Source organism: Fukomys damarensis, unplaced genomic scaffold (genome assembly GCF_012274545.1).
Source record: "Fukomys damarensis isolate Sample0158 unplaced genomic scaffold, DMR_v1.0_HiC HiC_scaffold_22, whole genome shotgun sequence".
NCBI classification, from domain to species: domain Eukaryota; kingdom Metazoa; phylum Chordata; class Mammalia; order Rodentia; family Bathyergidae; genus Fukomys; species Fukomys damarensis.
In genome coordinates, this window is record NW_022900934.1 from 3,972,297 (window position 1) to 3,996,362 (window position 24,066).

Below are 24,066 nucleotides of genomic sequence, written 5' to 3' on the forward strand. Positions count from 1 at the left end.
GGGCCAGTGGGGCTCGCGGGTCCGGTGCCGCCGGCCCTCGCTGCGCGCAGTGGGCACTAGGGGGCGCCCTTGAAGCTTGGAAGACAATTTCCCTGCAAATCCAGAGTCATGCTTCACTTTTTTCCGGGTAATAAATTCACAGAGCTTGTTTTTTAACCCCCACCAGAGGTTAAAATAGTTTCATAAAAAGTTTTGGTAAATTCATGGCTAACTTTTTGAGGTTATGTGAGGTTGTTGTCAAAAAAATAGAAAGAAAGGAAAAGAGAAAAACAACCTTTTTTATTTTTTTCTCTCTCCGCTCATGTAAGACCCGGAGTCACGAAGCCGTGAGGGCGGATAGGAGGGGGGCTTCGGCTCAGTGTTTTTCCAGAACAGTCCGCCTCAGGGACGGGCCCCCACCGGGCCCCCGGATGCCGTCAGCCGGGCCAGGGAGGTCGCGGGCGGTTGCCCAGCAGCCTTCTGGACTTTTCCATGGCTCCCAGCCCACAGATCTGGGGGCGAGGGGCGGCCAGAGCTTGGGGGGCTCCTGCCTCCCCCGTGGGCGGGCGGAAATGAAGCGGAAGTTACAGTCCCTGCGAGGGGTTAAAAAGAATAAGAACTTTATCAAATTGAAAAGAAAAGAGACAGGAGGAAGCAGAAGGAAAACAGCTCAGTTGAGGGAGGGGGCGTCGCACATTAACTATGATTCAGACTCAAATGTACCCACTTCATTTTTCAATCCGCTTTGAGCTAGGGGAGAAAAATAAGAAAATTATGGAAAATTGAGAAACAAACATCTCTGAGAGTGCTTTGCACCCGGGGGTGCTTAATGAACACTTAATAATTTCAAAAGCTGGTATTTAGAAAAGTGGCTTTTGTCCATTCCCCGCACACCAGGTGCCTCGCTGCAAAAACAGAAAGCTGAATACCACCGAAAATGATCGTTAATGTCTATGTGGAGGGGGTACAAAAATCCCTCTCTTCCTGCCTCTGGAAGTTAGAGAAAGAAGCAAGCCAAAAAAAGGTTTTTTTAAAGAGTTCTAGCAGAGGAAACATCTTGGGGCCGAACTTGCGTTTCTGCTTCTAACGTCTGCGCCCGGGCTGGGCTCCTAATTAGGGACCGGCCGACCCCTCGGGAGGGACCGGGACGGGGAGTCCGCGGGAAAACATGGGGAGGAAGTGCAGCCTGCAGAGGCAGGAAGCACGCTGGCTGTTCGGGCGGATTCTCCGTGCGCCTTGCCAGCACCGGGGTTGGGGTGAAGGCCAGGGGAGCATCTGTCCGGAGGAAGCCGGGCCCTCTGCACAGACCCCGTTGCTAGGGAGCGAGCCGGGCTCCAGGCAGAGAAGTCTCGGGCCCCATGGTCTCTTGAACGCCCGGGCCATCCCGCCCGGGCAGCGACGGCACCTGCATCCACACAGACAAACCCGAGGGTCCCCACCACCCCCAGGGCGGTTCTCCAAACCCGAGGGCAGGACTCCGAGCGGGGCCCCGCTGTGGGCCCCGCTGACCACTGTACCACAAGTCCTTTATGATTCCCAAGCACGCGACCATCTGCTGTCCCTATGACTGAGCCCCCAGCACCCCGCAGAGCAGGCGAGCCGGGACCCGGGACCCACGGGGGTCTCCGAGGACCAGAAGAAAAGGGGCAGGCACTCAGAAGACCTGAGGCAGGGAACCGGTACCCCTGCCCAAGAAACTACTGAAAGTCTGGACCCAGTCGAATTTTTCAAATGACCACACAGAAGCCTAGCTCCCGGCCACCCGGACCTCAAAGGAGAGGGAAGGAAGGGAACAGTTTTGGCTTTCTGAGATCAGCCGAGTATGATGGTGAAGACTTTGGAGCATCTGGCATCAGTAGGAGCAGTTTTTCCTATAAAGATAAATATAATGAAAACAGAATCATGTTCTCAACTTGTTGCTAGACTTGGAGACCTTCACTCTCGCATTAAAATGGAGATTAGGGAAGGGTGAGGCAGTGCCAGAGAGCCATTAACATCAAAAGGAGACTTTCTCCGAGAAGTCACAAAGAGCCTCACAGGGATGGAGGTGCGAATAGCCTTCTCATTGTGATTCTGTCACTTAAAGCTTGGTGGTGATAACCTGAAATTATTTCTCCTCTAGGCTTGCTGTTAGTGACACTATTCTGCCCCATGCTGTCGTTAACACCTTAGTTAGAATTACTCAGAAAGCCTCACCTGGCTTCAAAGCCCAAGGGGCTTATGCCCTCAAGAAGGCAGGTGCAGGTTAGAGAAAAAAGACCCAACAGGTTAGCCCTGCCTTTGTGGGGGGCTACTCTCCCCACTTTCCGGGCTCATGCCTGAGATCCTGCCTCACCTTCCGGTTTCGTGTGCTTGCTGGCTGCAGCACTTCCCAAAGGAAAGTTCTAGAACAAAACTTAGATTTCATTTGTAAAACCCGGCTGAAACCCCACGTGAGAACTGCCTTCAGAAAGTCTTCCAAAAGCAAACTTCATACAGATTTGCGAGATGTAGAGGTCCGTCGCCCCCACCCCCACCCCGCCGCCGCTGCTTTTAACCTTAGTGCACAATTGTCTTTCAAAGGACCACGTCTCAGCTGGTGGCGACCCACCTCCCCAGATGACCTGGAATCAGTGCCAGGCACAAAAAGCAGAATTCTGAAGGGGTCGCTCAGCCTCCACAGGAATCTATTAGCGATTGCCAAGGGGAACACTTAGCATTTTAGATAAATAAGTAAATAGTAGTTAAGTGCTGTGCGCCTCCATTTCCAGCAGTTTATGGTGTATGGCAAAGATTCTGTATGCTGGGGGGGGCTCACTTCGCCCCCGGCCCGAGCCCCGCCTGCTGCCGCGGGGGCCGGATGGAGGGGCCTTGGGGATGGGGCACATCGGAAGCGCTTTGTTCCTGTTTATGCTCGCCCGCGCTCCCTTCTCCGCTCCTGCAGGCGGCTTGTCAGGATCTCTCATTTGGAAGCTTAATCATATCAGCGAGCTTACCGCATTGCATTTGTAATGACTTGTTTACCAGTCTGTGCCAGCTCCCTTCGCCAGACCCGGCTCTCCCAGAGGACAGGGGCCGTGTCGCGCTCCTCTGTGCCCCTCTGCTGCGCCCACACACTGCCTGGCACACAGCAGGCCCCGGAAGTGGCCTGTGTACCTCAGGCTCCCTGACCCTTTTCCATGTCACAGAGGTGTTCTGGCCCCTGTGGGTCCCTAAGCTCCCTTTCCTTTGTTTACTGCTCTCTGGATTGTTGGGGGTCCAGTGCCCTCAAGTGCACCCTACCTCACTGCATACCTCATTGCATTAAGCCACAAGTAAGAACCGGAGGGGCAGTGACGTGTGCGTGCAGACAGCCCCTCTGCCTTGGGGCTCTCTCTCCTCACTGTAATGGCTCTGAAGGTGGCTCCAGCCCCTCCGCACCAAGGTGGCCCTGGCCTGGCTCACCTCAGTGGCTGGGTCAAGGACAGCCATAGAACAGGAAGCAGACTGAAGAGAGTTCGTCTGGGGGCTTGGGCCAGGAAAAGCGATCAATCTCCCATCAGCACTGAAAGGCTAGGCAGGTTCAGAGCTGTCAAGAGGCAGAGAGAAACTGAGGCCTGCTGGAAACCAGATCCAGCCACATGGGTCTTCTGTTTTCTCTCTCTCTCTCTCTCTCTCTCTCCATAGTCTTTCTTTCCTCGCTTGCTTGCTTTTTCTTTCCTTACAAAGCAAATTTGAATTCAATCCCTTTCCCTCACAACCCAAAGGGTGCCTCCTAACACAGGTATATGCAGAGTTTAAATTTGTGCCTCCAGTAGGAACATTTCAAAGTAAGATAACCAGGGTATCTGTTTGGGAGTAATAAAAGCTTTTAAAAAGCAACATGTTATGAGATTGGCAGTCACAGCTCTGTGAGTTTCCTCATTTCATCTCAGGAGTCTAGACTGTGGCCCCAAATCCCACCCTAAACCAGAAGGGGCTGAGAAATTCATCTCTCCAGCTTCTGTTTGTAATGAGGAATGAAGATGCTGCTCAGCCTTTGACGGAAGCTCACATATTACTGTTTGCTTTCTCAAGTTCCCTGGAGGCCCGAGCATCTCGGAGCTTGCTGGGAGGTGGCTGAGTAACACTCGGGGTTCAGCAGCCTGCAGATCAGTTCATTTCTTTTGCAAATTGCTCACCAGGTCTAATGAATTGGCTGGGCACAGAGGAAGTCCTACGTGGCTCCGTGTCCTTTGCAGTGTGACAAGACTCTCCCAGAGCAGGCTGAGACATCGTGCCTCGGCTAAGGAACAAATCTATTAATATTTGGAGAGAACATCAAATAGTGCCCAGTGGACTTAAAGTTTGGTCAAGAGAAACTCACTTTTCTGATCTAAAAAGGAAAATAGTCTCATCAACTCTCCATGTTCTTTTTCCCCTGGATCACACCCACGGCTCCCATCGCAGAAGGGGGAGCAGGGTCAGCAAGAAGCTAGAGGGTCGGGGGGCCCTTCTCCCTGTGCACACCAGAGGTGTACCCTCCACCCATCTGGAGGTCCAAAGACAAGGAGTGACGTCATGGGAGAGGAGAGGCCCTCTACCATGCCGCTGCTGGGAGACTAAACTAGGACACAAGTAGGACGTTGCCAATAAAAATGTACAATGCAGTACTCAGAGACCCCAGAGACTCCTCTTCTGGGTCTTCTCCAGAGACCCTCTCCTTGGGCCAAGGGGACACGGAATGTGTGTGGAGCAGCAACAGGCAAGGGCAGAATGCTGAAGGTGATCAAAATCCCCACTCATAGAAGAAGGCCGCCCCCCAGAGAGCTCCAACCCCATCACAAGCTCGAAGTGGATCTACAGGGATTCACAGTGTGGAACCACAGCATATTCTTGGGTAAGGAGAGCAGGCTGCACAACACAATGTGCAGGATGGAGGCACTCGTGTCACGCGGACAAACACAGACACACAGAGATAGAGATCTGCCCAGCTCCCAACTCCAAGTGTCAGTTTATCTGGCGCAGGTGCTGGGCTGGGGTGGTCACACTGGGTGCACCCCTGCTGTAATGCATTGGAAGAAGCATTAGCTGAGATTACGTGTGAAGTGAAGATGAAGGCTCAACCTTTTGGTTCCTCTAGGAGGATCTTCAGTCAGCTCTCTAAGTTCCTCTGAGGTAGGACTGGGCCCAGCAGGCTTCTCTCTGCCTGGCCACACTGATAACGCCCTCCCCGGCCCTCGCCACACTTCTGCCTGGCACGATCGCTGCAAAACCCAATGGGAAGATCTGCCTCCTGCTCTGAGTCTTACAGCAGCCCCCTGTTGTTCTTGGAAGACTGAGGGGCTCCCTGCCTAGGCCTGTACAGCCCTGCAGGTGTTCTGACCCCTGCCAGGGGCCCTGGTTGGGCAGGTAGCTTCTGACTGTCAGGCCCAGGCTGCCCCTCCCACGGACATGGGACCTGCTTCTGGGTCCCAGTCAAAGCCCCCCAGCTTTTAGAAACCGGTTCTTCAAAGCGGCTTGGAAAGCCCACCCCAGTGACAGATTTAAGGCCCAGCTCTTCAAGGAGGGTCACCTGTGGCCTCTTCTCGCTGGCTTTGCCGAATGTGGAGTTTGCATCTGTCCAAGTCAATGCCTTACACAAGCTGGAGAAACACTAAAGTAGACAACACAAGCCAATGAGGATGCGATGGATGGAGAACAAGAATCCCAGGAAGCTCTCCCACCGTGGGGAGGAGGAGACCCCTGGTTTCAGGAGATTCCCAAGCACAGAGTTTAAATGAAACTAAATCATACATTGGGAACACTGTTCTCTTTCCTATGTTCTCTTCATCTTTGGTTTTAGGAAGAGGAAAGTCTCAGCTAGGCTCTAGCATGTCTGTACTGCTAAATCTCCTTTGCAGATAGAATATACCTAGAGCTCATGGATTTGAATTCACAACAGATTCTGGCTGGAATTTCTTCACCAAAACAAAGTGTTCACAGTGTTTTTATCTTGGTAACATTCCCTCTAACAGTATGTGATGTGGGCTTTCCAGGTTGGTTTTTTGGTTTGTTTGTTTTTTTTTAATAAACAGTTGCTTGTTGAAATGAATGTATTTTTCAGTTTTTTTGGTGAGTGATCCTGAAGGGAAGATTAGATAAGTGATCACGCAAGGAACTTCTGAAGAGGGTACGTGAATGATTCCCACCAAGGAAACACTGCCGGTCACCAGCTTTGTCATCCAGATATCGCTGTTTGAGTCACCAGATAGCCGGCTGAGCCTCGGTTTCTCCATCTGTGAGATGAAATAGTCCCCCCGCACCAGTGTGCTCAGGGGGTGCCCCAAACTGGAGGTGCCTCTTGGGCACCTGTCTGAGAGCATTTTCTAAAATCTCCCTTGAAAATGTGGTCCTGAGCCTCGCAGTGTTTGCCATTACAAGCCGTGCCAACTGCAGGAAATTGCAAAACCATAAACTCTATGTAGTTCTTCTCGTTCAATAAAACATCCCCTTCAATCAATATGACTTAGGATGTGTCACCGGGTACAGGGCCACACCAGGCTCCTCTTCAGTGTTCCTATTTTAGTCTGTGTTCCAGGAGGAGCAGCATGACATCCAATGTGCCCAGCAAAAGCCCAAATAATTAACCTCAACCACATCACTGTTCTCTGTTCAGTTCCATAAAATGCGTTTCTAAGGAAATACATAAGAGCATGCTTTATACCACAGAATGTTTTAATGTACCCCCGCATCCAAGCAAACGGAAGGGGTCTCAGTTAATGGAGCAAGTCCTTTCAGTACGAGGGGTTTCAATAATAATGACAATAATAATAATAAGAGCGCCAATATGCCATCAGCCCAAAAGAGATGGGCACGTACACACAAAAGCAGGGCCAATCTAGTTATGAGGTTCTGTTTGCAGCACAGGGTTAATAACTGTGCTCTTAGGAGGATGGTAATGAGGCTCGCAGAGAATAGAATGCCCCCCTCAAGGTACAAACTTCACTGATGCCGTATTCATCCCCACAGCTCCCACATTCTGAAAGGAAAAGTATTCATTTCAGAGCAGTGACCCCATCTGGAAAAAACGCATCAGGAATTGTATGGCGAGCCATAACAAAAGGGAGTCCGGGGCGGCTCTCACTCAGGTGTGCCCATTGTGTGGACACGGGATCATCAATTGCTTTTTCCAATAGAAAAACAACGTAAGAGCTTGTGTGTGCCTGGGTGCCTGCTCACAAACACATTGCAGAGCTCCGCGTCCTAAATGAAGCCCCAGCTGGAGGAACAGCGCATTGTCAAGGCAAGGTCTGCCGGGGAACTTCTCCTTGGACCAGGAAGGGCGGTCTTAGCTGCACGGACACCAGCTGCCTGAAGGTGACAAGAATAATTCCCCAGTGGAAGCCAGCCCCTCCCGAGTCCCAAGCTGGTAGAAGGCTTAGGTGTTCCAGGTGAGGCGAGAAACCCCACTGGGGCCCATCACACATGCATTTAATCAACACTGACTTTTAAGGCTCACCCTCCCCTGACCCAGGAAGACACAACTCCATTATCTTGCTTAATCCTCTTCATGACAAACCAATCCATTAAGATGTCATAGCCGCTTTAGAGGCTTAATGCTAAAACCAAATGGCGCACACCACGCAGCAAAGCAGGGACACTTGAGAATTTCTCACACACCCTTCTGTGGGAGGATTTGCTGTTTATCTTCAAAGCAGCCTGGATGGATGGATGGCCTTTTTGCTGCCCTTCTTTTATCTCAGCAGTCCTCAAACATATTGCATGCGAACATCTCTGCTGGGCATCATCTACACAAATCATACCCTCAGGACGGGTTTGCAGCAGGGCCAAAGATAATTTTCACAGTCCTGATTTTTGCCTGAGGGGCTGGCTCTGTAAATGAGCTCACCACCCTCTAAAGCACAGGCCCACCGTGATGTCAGACTAAAAGGTACCAAACTGACATTCTCTCCCTCCTGGCTCTCCCCAGAGCTTTCGTATGAAACCGGTGGGCCACATCAGGTGACCTCAGAATGACAGAGGGTACTCTATGACGCTGAATTATGTTGGTCAATTCACTGCTGCCCCAGCCAGAGCCCTCTGGACTCTTCCACCATGGAGACAACTTGGTTTAGGAAACCAAGATATAGTTTAAGTCAGTCAGAAACCGAGTCTGCTCGCTCCTTCCTCTTCATTCCTGAAGCTCTGGGAGCTGGTTTTTCTCAGTTCTTCCAGCTAATCCTGAGCTCCACAGAAGCTCAGGAGCTCAGGGTGAGGATGCTTAGGTTCATTCAGTTGTTCACTCGACAAACATTGAGCTCCTGTCCCTGTGCTGGGCACTTGGATCCAAAGGTAGCAGAGGTAGCTCACTGCTTGGTGAACTGGTTCACAGGGACGCTAACTAAGCAGGAGAAGGTAAACAACTGCAAGAACTTTTCTTAAGCAATGATGAAAGGAAAAGTTGTGAAAATAACCTGCAAGGTCTACAAATATAAAATAAAAATAACTCTTCAGTTTGGAGGTTATAATGGCTAAGAGCAATCTGTTAAAATCAATAATCAATAACTGGCAATTAAGTATTGTTGTAAGTACATTTTACACTAAACTGCAGGGTGGACCAATGGGCTTTCCCTCATTTTCCATTTACTTTCTATCTTTAATTTGCCTTTTGAGGCAGGGTCTAATTATGTAGCCCAGGCTGGCCTCAAACTCACAGTGATCCACCTGCCTCAGCCTCCCAAGAGCTAGGATTACAGGTGTGGACCACCATTCCCAGCCTCCATTTACATTCATAGCAAGATCATCGGGAGGGACTTTGTTTCTCCCCAAAACACACAACACATTATAAAACTTCATCTCCATTACTCCCACCTCCCAGTACTGGGTATTGAACTCAGGGCCTTTGCCCTGAGTTTATATCCCAGTCCTCCACATTTTTTTTCTTTTTAAAATTGGAGACAGGGTCTTGCTAAGTTGCTAACTTGCCCAAGCTGGGTTTGAACTTGTGATCCTCCTGCCTCAGCCTCTCAGAGTGCTGGGATTACAGGTGTGCACTGCTGCACCCAGCTTCCAGGGGTTTCTTAAACTTTGGACATCCAAGTCACTCTTGGAATTACTACCCTCGTCAGATTGTTCTTGTTAACTTGTCCCATGATCTGATTCCACCAATAAGTGTGAATTAGGTGGGTTTCCAGTGGGTACTTTCAGAGCTCCACTGACTTCGACATCTTCAGCCTGATTCTCCCTTGGCAGCAAGTCACAGGGGTCTCCCCTTATCCACTCCGTTACAAGACCTCCGTGGATGCCTGGAACTGCAGATGGAACCAAACCCCAGACGGACTACACTTCTTCTGAGATATACACTCCTACGCATGTATGGATTCACGATGAGATGAACCATCATAACCAACAATCAAATCGAATAATTATAACAAGATATTGTGATAAAAGTTCTTTGAAACTTATGACTTGTTTATTTTTCCATGCACACCATACCCTGCATCTTGCTGGAGATTTGGCTCTGATGGACTACTTGGTTTAGGAAACCAAGACTTAGTTTAAGAAAACTTGGTTCTCAGGAGTGGTCCACAGGCTCTAATCAGTATAAAACTCATAGAGTTCAGGTCTCATCCTTCATAACTCCTCTGGCCTTCTGCTTGCCAATGACTTCACCACCAAGCCATCTGTTAATGCGAATGATTAGTCCGAAGCTATTGGACTAAAGATATTAAGTATCTTTTTTAAATTTTATTTTTAAAAATCTTCTCTCTTATCTTCCTAAGTTATTGACAGGAAGACTCTCCAAAAGATAAAGAGGATAAAAAATAAGTTGTAGCATATTTCAGTCCCTGGACACAGGTATTCTTGGCCATTATTTGCAAACATCATACTGTTTCTTGTTGGGCTACAAGGACTAGGGTTTCCTACCTTCCACCTGGTGAGTCCCTCCCATAAAAGACAACTATCCTCAAATAAGATACTGGCAAATAGAATACAGAGGGTCATCAAGAAGATCATACACCCTGACCAAGTTAGATTCATCCCAGGGATGCAGGACAGATCAACATATGTAAATCAATAAATGTAATACATTATATGAACAGAGTCAAGGACAAAAACCATATGATCATCTCAATGGATGCAGAAAAAGCATCTGACAAAATTCAACACCCACTCATGATAAAATCCCTACAGAAAATTGGAATAGGTGATCTTTATCTCAACTTGATAAAGGCTAACTATGAAAAACCAACAGCCAACATCATACCAAATGGTCAAAAACTGAAAACCTTCACACTAAAATTAGGAACAAGACAAGGATGTCCACTATCACCACTCCTGTTCAATATTTTTCTGGAAACATTAGCCTCAGCAATGAGACAAGAGAAAGCAATAAAAGGAATAAAGCTAGGAAAGGAAGAAGTTAAACTGTCATTATTTGCTGATGATATGACACTCTACATACAGAGAAGACCCAAAAAACTCTACTAAAAGAATTATACACTTAATTGACAGGTTTGGTAGAGCAGCTGGATACAAGGTCAACACTCAAAAATCAATAGCCTTCTTCTACACAAATAACAGACTCATGGAGAGTGAAATTAGGGAAACAATTCCTTTCACAATAGCATTCAAAAAAATGAAATATCTAAGAATCAATCTAACAAAGGAAGCAAAAGACCTCTACACTGAGAACTACAACACTCTGAAAAAAGAGACTGAAGAGGATATAAGAAAATGGAAAGACATCCCTTGTTCCTGGGTAGGAAGAACAAACATAGGGAAAGTGGCCAACCCCGACTGAAATCTCAACAGTATATTTCATAGAATTAGAGAAACAATGCAAAAATTCATTTGGAATCAGAAGAGACATAGACTAGCAAAGCCATTCTAGGCAACAGAGACATGGCAGGGGATATCACAATCCCCAACTTGAAATTATACTAGAAAAACACCATGGAAAACACTGGAAAAGAAACAGACCCAAAGATCAATGGAAAACATTAAAAGAGGCAGAAACAACTCCAGACATACTCAGACACCTCATCTTTGACAAAGTAGCCAACCAACCTCACTGGAGGAAAGATAGCCTCTTTAATAAATGGTGTTGGAAAAACTGGATTTCAACTCACCAAAGATTAAAACTAGACCCCTATGTGGATTAAAGATCTAAATATTAAAACAGAAACACTAAACTTGCTGGAAGATAAGTTAGGTAGAACTCTTGAAGATACTGACATAGAAAAAGACGTTATGAACAATTCCTCAGTAGCACGGGAACTAGCAGAAAGCATCAACAACTGGGATCTCATCTTTTTAAAAAGCTTCTGCACTGCAAGAGAAATGGACAACAGTGCTAAGAGACAACCTACAAAATTTTACCAGCTGTCCCTCAGACAAAGGTCTCCTATCTAGAATATATAAAGAAGTTTTAAAAAGTCAGACACCCCATATATAAAGAACCAATTCAAAAATGGGCATCTAAAATGAACAGACATTTTTCAAACGAAGTAAAAGCATCAAATCAACATGTGAAAAAATGTTCAGCATCACTGGTCATTCAAGAGAAGCAGATGAAAAAAACACTGAGATTCCATCTCACCCCAGAAAGAAAGGTGCTATCAAGAAATCAACCAGTAACAGATGCTGGCAGGGTTGTGGGAAGAAAGGAACACTTTTTCATTGTTGGTGGGAATGCAGACTGGTGCAACCACTGTGGAAATCAATATGGAAAGACTTCAAACAACTAGGATTAGAGGTCCCATTTGACCCAGCTATTTCCCTGCTGGACATCTTCCCAAAAGAATTAAAAGAACCATACCACAGTGATATATGCTCACCCATGTTTAAGGTGGCACAGTTTGTAATAGCTAACACTTGGAAATAGCCCAATTGCCCATCAGCTGGAGAATGGATAAAGGAAATTTTTTTTATAAACTGGAGTACTACTCAGCCATAAAAAACTAGAGATATTTATAGCTAAGTGGATGCACATCGAGACCATACTCTTAAGTGAAGTTAATAAGTCACACATGTATCTTCCAGCAAGTTTAGTGTTTCTGTTTTAATATTTAGATCTTTAATCCATTTTGATTTTAGTTTAGTGCATAGTGAAAGATAGGGGTCTAGTTTTAATCTTTGACAAGTTGAAATCCAGTTTTTCCAACACCATTTATTAAAGAGGCCATCCTTCCTCTAGTGAGGGTGTTTGGCTCCTTTGTCAAAGATGAGGTAGCTGAGTGTGTCAGAAGCCATTTCTACATCTTCTAATCTGTTCCACTGATCCTTGGGTGCGTTTCTTTGTCAGTACCATGCTGTTTTTATCACAGTGGCTTTGTAGTATAGTTTCAAGTTAGGGATTGTGATAGCCCCTGCCATGTCTCTTGCCTAGAATGGCTTTTGCTATTCTAGGTCTCTTCTGATTCCAAATGAATTTTTGGATTTTTTTTCTCTCATTCTATGAAATATACCTTTGGGATTTCAACTGAGATTGCGTTGAATCTATATAGCAGCAGTTTTGAAGCATGGACATTTTTACTATATTGATTCTTCCTACCCAGGAACAAGGGATGTCTTTCCATTTTCTTATGTCCTCTTCAATCTCTTTTTTCAGAGTGTTGTAGTTCTCAATACTGAATAGTTTCTCTGGTGTGAAAAACTAAAAGTGTAAACAAGTATCAAAATATATAATTGATGTTGTGCAATAGGAAGAAAAGGTCTAAAAGGTGGGGGTGGGGGTGGAAGTAGAAGGAGTAGGGGAAAGGGAAAAAGGGAAAATAAAAAATATGAGAAAAGGAAAAGCATGGAAACAATGTCTTTGTAAACAGGGAAGGGTGGAGGGGTGAAGGGAGGACTGGGAATGGGGAAAAAATAAGAACCAAGATAAGTCACGTAGAGGTACAAGATCCCAACGATGAATGTAACTGTATTTTATACATAAAATATACTAATAAAACACACCCATCTCCCAAAAAAGAAAGAAAAGACAAGACCCGTCGGCTTTTTCATCAGGCTCCATCCAGTTCTCCCAAATCACAGCCCCTCAGCCCACCCAAAACAGATTGCTCCATCTTCGTCCTGCCAAGGAAAACAAGTCCTCCTCCCTTGCCTCCAAACACACACACAAACACATGCACACTGATAAACCAGCTCTGACCTCTCCAGAACCCGCCAAGTCCAAGGAGACCCAAGAAAGTCATTTCAGAACCAGGGCCCCACTCCGGTTCCTCTGAAGTAGAGTATTCCGTCTTCCAATCCCCACCCCTCTCGGGGCCTTCACTCGGCTGTGAGATGCTGACCCTGGAGAGCAGTGGTAAGGAAATTCCCTGGCCCCTTGGATGTCCAGGTGGTTTCTATTTTGATGCACTCCTCCCCCTTCTGACCCACAGTGTCCATCATGATCTGTCAACTACGGCTTGCTGGGCTGCCTCACCAGCCTGCCTGATCCCTTTCTGACACTTCAGTGAGGACCATGTGGTGATTAATATTCCCTGGGCCAGTGCTTCGACCCCATCCCACAGGCTCACACCTGCCCTTCGGGGCCAACCTCTGTGCTCTTCCTGACTTCGGGGGCCAGAGGCCTTTGAAAATGGGCACAAGGGACCCAGGCCGCTGGCTCAACTTGCTGCTCCAATAATAAACGTGAAGGCTCAGACCTCTGCCACCTCTGCGGGCTGTTGTTCCAGCATTGCTGCCCATGTGGGGTAGGTGGGGAGCTGTGTTCCCAGCAGGGACTTGGCCTTGGGGTAGCCTCTTATTTCTTAGCTCTACATACAGGGTTTTTTTTTTTTTCTGTTTGAGCCTCACGTATTCATTCCTTGGCACCCCCAACCTCTTCACTCGTGGAACTGTAGTGTGGCAGAGCCATGGAACACTGATGTTGGGGCCAGAAATGTATAGAAAGCTGAATTTCTTCCAAAGGGAGGGAATCTTAGTATCTCTGGGTCTCCTCCCTTGGTCCTGCTCAGTGGGTTTCCCCAAGACTGAGAGGCTTGAAAGGCTCTCTCTGCTTACTCTGGGGCCCCAGGACCACATGCTCAAGCCAGGTACAAGCACAGGACAGGAAGAGGTGGCACAGACAGGTGGCCCTACACCTCTGGGGAGGAGGAAAGAGCATGTGTCCCTTAATCTGGGCACTGACAGATACACCAGGCAGTGGCTAGAATTCATCTCTAATGGGTGTGACCCACAGAGGCCACACCCATGTCCAACCAGCCCGCCTGGCCCTCTAGTGTGTCCTGTGGCCATCAGACTGAATCTACCTGTGGCTGATCAGACTATGGTTTCCCAAAGCATGGACCATGTTTTGCCAGGGTGTGTGTTGGGGGGGGTTGTTTTATGATTAAGGTTCATAATTACATTTTCTGCAAAAACAGTTTGTAAACACTGAGAGCCAGGTGATGAGCAACATTTTACATGGAAAGTCCATGTGCACTGATACCATTCTCATGCAGAAACATACAATTTTTGTAGTACTGGAGACTGAACCCAGGGCCTTCTCAGTGAGCTACATCGCCAGCACTCTGCATCCTTATTTTTTATTTTAAGATCACTTCCACTGGCTCAGATCGGGAGGGATTCTCAAGGGTGTTGAATAGCAGCCTCCAAACCTGAACCCACAGAACCTGTGGAGATGACTTGCTTGGCCAAATGCTCTCTGCAGCAGTGACTTGTTCAGGGCTCTCAGTATCACACGAGCTTGGATTTAGCATGGGACCTAGAGCCGATGCCAATTGTCCATCTAAGAGAAAGGCAAGGGGACGCTTGACCTGCAGCCCACAGGGCAGGAGGCCACATGAAGACAGGGCCACAGACCACAGCGACTCACCACAGCTAAGAGCCACCAAAGCAGGAGGCAGAAGGAAGGGTCATCCATTGGCCTTGTGGGGAGCTCAGGGATCCTGCACACTAGGCCCACCAAGAAAGGGGCTTTGCTGTTTCAAGCCACCAGATTTGCTTGGTGACTTCTTACAGCAGCCCTAGGAGACAGTTCAGACTTACACCAAGTGAGACCTCTGGGTGGGTGCCCACACCCTACTCCCTGGGTCCACACTGCACACTGGCCCTGCACTTCCTCTACCCTCCCTAGACTCCTCCTTCCTGTCCACAAACCTATACATGCCCAACCCCACCCAGAACACCTCCATCCTCTCTCCCCACATCCTTCTTTCTAGAAGAAATTCCTGTCTCCCAAGAGCACTTCCACGCTGTGTTCCTCCCCTACCAGTAACAACCGTGGCCTCGTCCTCTGCCAAACAACAGAAGCCTCATTACTGGGTGTCTCATACTCGCACGGCACTCGGTATGTGTCAACGTGGGCCATGACGCTCATTAGACTGAGTATGTGGCGACAGTCACCATCATCGGCTGCTTCAGTTTGCCACGCAGGGCCACACTCAGCAGCTCTCACAGGACCCAAGACAGAGTGTCAACATCCTAGCCACACAATCAGGAGATGCCATGAGAGAGTCCATCTTGTCATTCCTAGGGGGATTTGGGCAAAGGTCGGCAGTCAGTTGGTTTGTCTGTCTTCACCCTGTATCACAGTTATCCAGAGCAGGGATTATCTCTTCCCCACCCCTTCAGTGTATGAGACAGAGCCTACGACGCTAGACAAAGGCTGGCATGAGTTTCCAGCAGCAGCTGGAGCCAGCTGCCCTTAAAACGCAGAGAAGAGAGCGGGTGGGAGACCTCCCCGCTCCGGGACAACTGGAGGAGCTCTGGTTGATTTGGTTGGGCTCCACCTGTGACAGCTGGGAAAGGCCTGCCAGTCCACAGCCGTGGCCACCAGCTCTCTGCCAGCGCCACAGCTGGAGTTCTATCAGGGCCACTATTGGAGTTCTACGCCTATAGAAGGGGAAATTCAAGAGCCGGACTTGATGGACATAAAGGTGAATGCAGCATCATGGAAATAAGGCACAACGAGCCAGCCAGCCAGCAAGGGTCACGATCCCTTGGGGGCTGCCTCACCACATGGGGCTCCCACGGCTCAGTCATGTCCCCAGCTTTTCACCCTCCAGGTGGTCTGAGTGATGTCCTGCACTTCAGAGACTGTTAGGCTGGACCTGGATGCCTGACAATGGATTGCAAACTGGAAAAATTCTCAAGGAGAGGGAAGGAAGCATATACAGAGGGGCTAGAAAGCAGAAGGGACATTGACACCACCTGCCATTGTCACCGAAAGGCCCAATGACAAAGCAGAGAATTGCACAGTGGCCCTTCCTTTGCGAGACTTCTCTTGTCCTGATGGACATACCCCATTCAGCTCTGAGATGCCCTATTCGGGGTGTGTCACCTAGCATAGCCCATTGGGAAATTCCACTGGATAAAGATCAATGGAGTACAGTTGAGGATGACAGCCACAGGGAGTGAAGAGAGCAGAGCTGGATACCCTCAACATATTTCTGCCTAGCCTTATATACCAATCTCTCCCCCATGGATTTCAACCCTTTATCTTCTTTAACAAAAACAATATTTTGCTTTCTACAATGTGTCATCCAACTTCAAGAACAAATGCCTATCCTGATTTAAATTCTCTCTGAGTAACGAAACGCTACTCCTTTTCCTTCCCTCCCAGAGGATTTTGAGTATTAGGGGGCAGGGATGGGGGCCATGAAGGGTAAGTAGAGAAAGCAAATGTCGTCTTCCTGTAGGGGGCACTGGAGCCACTTAGGGTGGAATAAGAGGTGCCTATCCATGTGGTCCCTCGGGACCAAAAACCTCAGCCGTTAGACAGAGCCCAACATCAGCCCTTCACCACTCACAGTGTGCCGCAGAGTGATGGCAATTCAGCCAGACGGGGTCCCGCAGCCTCTCCAAGGCCAAGGCCAGGCCATTACAACAGAGGGGGTGGGGATGAAGGGCGAGAGAAGGTGAAGATTTGCCGTGGTTGCTTAGGGATCGCAGCTTAAGCTTCCCCTCTCCAGGAAGCTGCCAGCCCCCATGAGAGTCCATGCTTTCATGGTAAAGAGTAGCTTGCGCACAATCAGGTAAGCTAAGGACCCCTGTTGCTCACAGAACCCGTCAGAGGTCTGCCCACATGAGCTTCCACACCAACCACAGATCCCCAGAGCTTTACAATGGCACAGCAGAAAGAACCCAGTGAGCTTCCCTCCTGGAGATGGCGAAGGTGGGACATGCTCCCCAGGTTCCTGGAGAGACTCTGCCCGGCGCCAGGCCTGGGATGAGTGCGGGATGCTGTCTCTTCTCTGCCCTCTCTGCTGATTCAGTCATGCCAGTGGTCCCATAAATGTTAGCCTCTGTCATTATCCCTCACGCACATACCCCTTCCTGGATCCCCGACGGCTCTGAGCCTCCTACACATCAGTGTCCAGGTCAGGCCCTGGCACTTTAACCTCCCCAGCCCAGATTCATCTCCAATGCCCGCATTACCTGACACTGCGGGTGAAGCCTGCCCAAGTGGAGGTGGGGGGCAGCTTCTCCTTGGTCCCCAGGTCGGCTTGCGCAGTCTGCTGGCTCTCAGCTGAGCACGGTTCTGCCAGAAATTCCCATCGCACCTGTAGGAAAGGGAAGCACACGTGTGAGAATCAGCCCGGAGAGCGTGGGCCCAGGAAATGAGAGGCGTCCCTCGTGGCCAGACTCTAACGCTGATCCCCCAACCCTCACTCTCCCCGACGCCAGGACACGAGGAGAACGGTAACATCTGACTCAGAACGTTGAGACAAGGACTAATTGAGCAAGTGCGGTACGATGCTTCTCGTGCCGCTTAGCAAGAGCTTTAAAAAGGTACTGTGGTTAAACATCGAACTCTGCGACTGCCACTACTTGCCAAACAGGTATTTGCACGTTTGCTAGCTGCTTGGTCGAGCACAGGGATTCCCTCCCCTTACAAGCCTCAGTTTACAAGAGCCCACCTCCCATGGTGACCCCTCAGAACCTTCTGGGGAGGAAGGTGCGGCCACCTGCTTCTCCCTCATTAGTGCGAGCCGCTGCCGAGAACCAGCGCAGAATCTGAATCACCTGGGCTGTTGCTCACAGAACTTTTAAACAAGATCTGCAGAGTGCAAGATCTTCTCGGGCACTGGTTTTCCCAGGCAGCAGCAATTGAAAAGTGGCATTTTGTTCTTCCCGAGTAGTGCCCACGTGCGGGGAACGCTGGCCTCCCTGCCTGGGCAGAGCTGTAAATCCCCAGGAGCTCAGGTCATCCTCTGCAGCAATCAACTGTGCTTGCTCTCTTGCTCCTCAGGACCACAGGTTCCTGAAACAGCTATTTGAGCTGGGGTAGGGAGCCACAGGCTGCTAATCACAAGCTCCTGAGCCAGTCGTGGTCCTGCAGAGCCCTGGGGGAGAGTGATTTCAGAGTGCAGAGAGAGAGGTGGGGTGCTGCGGACAGAATCCTCCTTCATGTGTGGCCGCTGGTCACCCCTGCTCCTGAAGTCAGCTGGTGACTGTTGCTTGCTTGCAGGTGTTAGGAAAGGCACAGTTGGAGGTATGGACTCCACTCAATCAAGATAACTAGGAGACTGCTGAGAGAGCCCCGGCCCCTGAAGTTGGGTTTCGGCAAGGTGGAATCTGAGACACTGCTGCCCTCGGGAGAGCACGTGTGGGCCTTGGCACTGTCTTCAAATACTTTGCTTAGTCACCATCAGGGCCTGTGTCTTGCTTTTCTGGATATTGCAAAGGTTGTGTGTCTAGTCCTTCCCCCGGGAACACCACCTGGATGGACAAGCACTGCAGACCCTTCAGACGGTCTCCCCAGGGCTGCACCGGTGTCCCTGGACCCTTAGCTGTCGCGAGCCGCGACGTCAGGATCCTGCCAGCAGGTCCTAAACCTGAAAGGACGAGGACAGAGAGACGGGAGGCACCTTTCTTCTCAAGTTCCTTGCTTGCTTTATTACAGAACCTCTTCCTTTTATACTCTCCAGCTGCATGGGAGCGAGGGCTGCACGGGAGCGAGGGCTGCACGGGAGCGAGAGTACCGCCCACACATTCCAGAGGGAAAAACAATAACAACCATTATGGGTTACATCTGCTACCAGCTGAACTCGCCCGTGGCTATGGGCGAGAGCACGTCCGTGCCAGCGAGGTGACTCAAAGTTCAATCATGGCTAGGCCTGTGTCAAGGCTCACCATAATGGATCGCCATACTTAGCCACTGCCTGACTCTCGCTGTAACCACTCAGCCTGTTCGCCTCCGAGTGGGACAACGGGGTGGTGCAATTCACCCCACAGAGCTCCCGTGCTGAGGCTGGACCCCTCCATCCCCACTTTACTCATTTTTCTCTGCCCAGTCTCTCACGAGCCTCCTAAGGGCCTGCTCCCCATAAATCACTTGGACAGGATCCCCAGCTCATGCTCCGCCCCCAGGAACCCCGGCCTTGGGTGTGCCATGCAAGTGCTCCCTTCTCCAAACACTCGCTCAAGCATATACCTTTTCTATGCCCAGCGCCACGTTTGTGTAGCAGACTACACAAACTGTAGCACAGAATTCATTCTTTTGCTCACTTTAGTTTTGCTCAAGGCTATGTTTTAAGATCAGTCTAGGTTTCCGTGTTTATGTCTAATTTGCTGGCCTATAAAATGATTTATGTTTTGGTAAGAAGCTGCCCCTTCAGGTCCCGATTTTAAATCTGACTCTGAGGCTCCATGTACCTGGTTTCTCATCCTTCTCTGCAGGTTATGGGCATGCTGGAGCCTAGCACGATGCCAGTCCTCACCGAGACCAGTCCTGCCCGTCAGCCCAGCAGGGACTCCAGAAGGTGTGTGGACAAAGCTCATGGGTTCTGGGAAATGTTAGCAGAGAAGCTCTTATAAAGAAGCGGTTTAGGCTATGCTGTGAGTCTTGGTCCTGGCTGGAATCCATTGACCACCCTGCTTCTCTACGCCTCTCTGCAGCCCCTGCCCTGGCCAGGGAGGGCAGATCACGGGACAGCCCTTGCAGGTCACAGGCCAGCCTCCCATGAGTCTCATTTTCTCTTTCCTCCTCTTGGGCCTGCAGGGGATAATAAAGCAAAAAGAAGAGCGGAAGGGTGTACAGCGAGGCCTCTACACCCCTGAGCAGGACCTGAGACTTCATCAAAGGCCAGGGCTGTGGTCCGTGGGACCCAAGGCCTTAGCCACATGTGGGGGTCACATGTAGCCGAGGCCACCATACTGCGAAAGGAAACACCAGGCCCACCGCCATGTGAGGAGAAAAATCCTCGCCTACTAACTGAGCCCTGTTCTTGGACCAAGGGTTTGCTCTCCTCTGCTCCTCCTTGTTGGAAACTTCCTAGAACAAGTCCCTGAGTCTCTTATCTCTCCTACAGCACCATACACAGCTACAAATTAAGCAATGAAATCCAATTCCATGGTCCAGTGCATGCTTGGGTATGGTAGGGACATATTTTGTGAGCACTCTGAGTTTCTATGCCTCTAGTTAATGTCAGGCCTATTAGGAATCTGAGGATGAATTTTCTTCCTTTTTTTTTTCATTTCCACTCTGAAAATGGGTCCTGCATTTTCTAATCCCTCTCCTTTAACTCATGTAGTTTTCATTAATGAAAACATCCATTTTCAGTACAGTGTGGTATTTGGAAATGGCAGCAAACAAAGAGATGAATGAATCAGAATGGAAGACCCTGAAATAAACCCCCAAGTATAAGCGAGAGACTAAAATGTAGCAAATAAGTGAGGAAAAGTGAACTCGTGCAAAAGTCTGCAAGCTTTTTGTGTAAATTCCAGACATAGAGTTTGTAGGCCATATACAACCTCTGTCGTGTGTGTGTGTGTGTGTGTGTGTGTGTTTAGGTATATGGATATCTCCTTTAAAACCATGTCAAACTCATGAGGGTGTACTAAAACAGGTCTCAAGTCATATTTGACCCATGATCTATAGTTGTCTATGTAACAAAAATAAAAATAAATCTTTCCAAATGTATGAATATCTATTCATTTAAGAAGAAAACATACGAGAATATATTTGTATACTGTGACATTGGGAGATTGAGAGAAAAGATTTCTTAAACAAGAAGTAATAATCATAAACATTGGCTGCAGTTAAGTATATCAACTTCTTGCCAGATGTGATTCCGAGTATTTGGAAACATTTCTTGAGACCAGAGGTTCAAGAACAGCCTGGGCAACATAGCAAAGTCCTAGTTCAAAAACAAAACAAGGGCAAACAAACAAAAATATAACTTCTTCATGACAAAAGACTCACAGTTAAGCGTTAATGGTTTCTTCCTGCGTGCCCTCCCCGCAAAGCCTCATATGCTCATAGGTGGTGCTTTCGAGAGGTGATTGGGTCATGGGGGCTGATATTCGTCAGTGGACTAACCCACCGATGAGTTTATAGCTCAGTGTGATGTTGGAAGGTGAAGCCTGGTTGCAGGAGGTGGGACAATGCCTCAAAGAGTACGTTGCCCTCCTACCTCCCTTGATCTCTCTCTGCTTCCCACAACCATGCCGTGGACTGTTTCTCCTCTGCCTCTCTGCCACACTACCCCGCTTGGAGCCAGCTGACTACGGACTGAAACTACTACAAACTGTGAGCCTGAAGAAAACTTTCCTCCTTTAATTTATAGGTGTCAGGTATTGCGTCTCACAAATGCAAAAAGCAAGACAGCAAGATTAAAATAAGAATTCCATTTCCAACAGCGCCAAGAAGTAAATATTCAGATTGACTATGAACATACTCTTATACTGAAAAACAACTGCAGATTATAAAACATTTTAAACAAATTTAAATTAGTGATATCTTGAATAAAAGGTAAGAAATAGAAGTCAAAAACCAAGGGGAAATTGAAATCTGGAAAGGTAAGATTACTTTCACTCTGAGGGTCACTTGCCAATCTACGTGAGTTTAATTGTATGTTTTTAATGTATGTTCAGGACACAAAGCTCAGAATGTGCTTGGGTGAGAATCAAGCAGAAGGTCCACCCTCCACTCCTGTATAACTGAAACCTCAGGAGGTCATGCCCTCAACACCTAGAGGACTTGGAGGTAACTACTCCCTGCTCCCACCTCCTGCCCAAAGGACAAAACAAACCATTCATAACTCACCATTCATCACTGAATGAAGGGGAGGGACCTTTTCCTGTTAATTTCATCACAATAACACAACTTTCTCTTAGGTTTGCAATCTGAATTTACAGGAAACAAGAAACCAGGAAAAACCTAAAGCCAAGGGTTTCATTTAAAAGCAAGACAAATATTTACCGGAGAAACCCACGTTCAACCCAACTCTCAAAGTCCCAGACATCAACTCACAGTCAAAAATACTAACACAAACAAGAAATCAAGTTACCATAAGTGAGAGATAATATATAAAACAGTGTCAGACACACCAAGGCTTCAGATGTTAGCATTATTGGATGCAAAATATTAAGTGTGTTTTTAAAAAAGAATAAAAATAAGAGTAAAGAATATGATATAAAAATCACCAACTATATTCAAAAAGCAATTAAATAAAACCTTTTGGAAATAAATCATAATATCCATTGGCAATTATATTTAAAACTCATTAGACCAATGAAAGCAGAGCCATTGCAATATCAGGGCCTGCGGATCTCGATGCGTAGTAGTAGTAACTAGGTGTGCCATCCGAAATAAAAGCTGGGCAAATGAATGAATCCCCATGACATCAGACATGAAGCCGTGACACTGCAATCCCCGAGAGAGAACAGAGAGAAACCTTCCGGAGCTCCAGAATGTTCCCGTCTATTGAAAAAACAACATTTTCTCCACCAAATTTCCTTTATAATTTCATCAAAAGTCAGTTGACTTTTGGTCAGTTTCTGCACTCTCTCTCCACTGACCTTGGTGTATGTCAGTGCAAAATCCACACTGTCTTGCATAGCTTTATCATAAGTTCTAAAGTCAGGTTGTTAAGACAGTGTGCTATTTGGGTCAAAATAGGCAAATAGATCAACAAATGTCTCTGGAACAACTAGATATCCACCTGCAAAAACAGAAGCTTTGATCCATACATCTCATCATGTATAAACTTTAGGTGAAAATGGATTGTAGGCCTAAAATGCCAAACCTTAGAAAAAAAGCAAGAAAATCTTGGCCATTGTGATCAGGCATGTTTATGTGTATTGTGACACTAAATGCATAATCAGCGAAAGAAAAAATAAATTTCATCAAAATTAAAATTTTAAAATGTATTTCATAAAACGTCAAAGATGCCTGACACTGTTAAGAGAATTAAAGCACAAATCACACTCTGGAAGAAATATTTGCAAATTACATATCTGATAAAGATGTTATAACCAGAATACATAAAAAATTCTCAAAACTCAACAGTAAGAAAATGAACAATCCATTTCTTCCAATGGGAAAAAGACTTAGATTTTTCACCTAAGGAGATACACAAATGGTAAGTGAGCACGAGAGAAGGTTCAGTGCCATCAGTTATTAGGGAAATGTAAATTACAGCTATAACTGGGGTCAGAGTATAACTGCAAGTATACGCAAATTCCAATTATTATGAGCCACTGCTACACCCCTAATAAGTGATTGAGAATGAAAGAAAACCGACCATGCCGAGTGTCGCTAGGATGCGGAGAAACTGGCACTCGCGTAACTTCGGAAAGAGGTGGGAAACGGCGCGATCACGTTGGGATACAGTTCGGCGGAGCCCGAGTAAGATAACAACACCCCTACCACACAGATCAGCCAGTCTGTTCTTCGGCATTTACCCCATTTCATGTTTATTGTATGTTTTCATATCATGTTTATTAATAAATGGTTTGGTATCACAATACAAAATAATTATGACAACTCTTCTTAAAAATCTGTACTATTCCATTTTAAAGTTATTAAAATGTATTTAACTATTTATTGTCAGGATATGATCCATGTGTGGATATAGATAATATAAATAAATCTAGATATATTGTGGTACTAATTGTGATAAATACTGCAAATTGACATGTATTCAAATTCTATTTCAATTTATACTTCCATACACAGTATTTTAGAGTCTTTCCCCAAGTGGGAATTATCACTCTTTGTGCTTTCTCTTATCAGGAATGATTTTGAACATCTTTTTCATTTGTTTCAGAACACGTTGTATTTTTTCTAGGAGTTGACTGTTACTTTGCTCATTTTTTTTCTGTTGCATTTTTTTTACCAATTTAGAGCTTACTTGGAATACTAGCATATTTTCAAAATATTATTATATGAATAGCAAGCATTCATCCTTTTTTTTTTTTTTTTTTTTT

The 24,066-nt window shown here is 47.3% G+C and overlaps 1 protein-coding gene across 6 annotated transcripts in view; it reads right to left on the reverse strand.

The window, feature by feature from the left end:
* Positions 1 to 24,066, reverse strand: part of Znf831 (zinc finger protein 831) — a 207,484-nt gene that overhangs the window by 28,309 nt on the left and 155,109 nt on the right. For 5 of the 6 annotated variants that reach the window (XM_010628749.2, XM_010628748.2, XM_010628751.2 and 2 more), the window contains one exon: positions 17,290 to 17,414. In XM_010628749.2, coding sequence (XP_010627051.1) covers positions 17,290 to 17,414 — 125 coding nt within the window. Of the gene's footprint in view, positions 1 to 260; positions 573 to 17,289; positions 17,415 to 24,066 lie in introns of those variants that run through there. The other variant, XM_010628752.2, reaches the window with a different exon arrangement.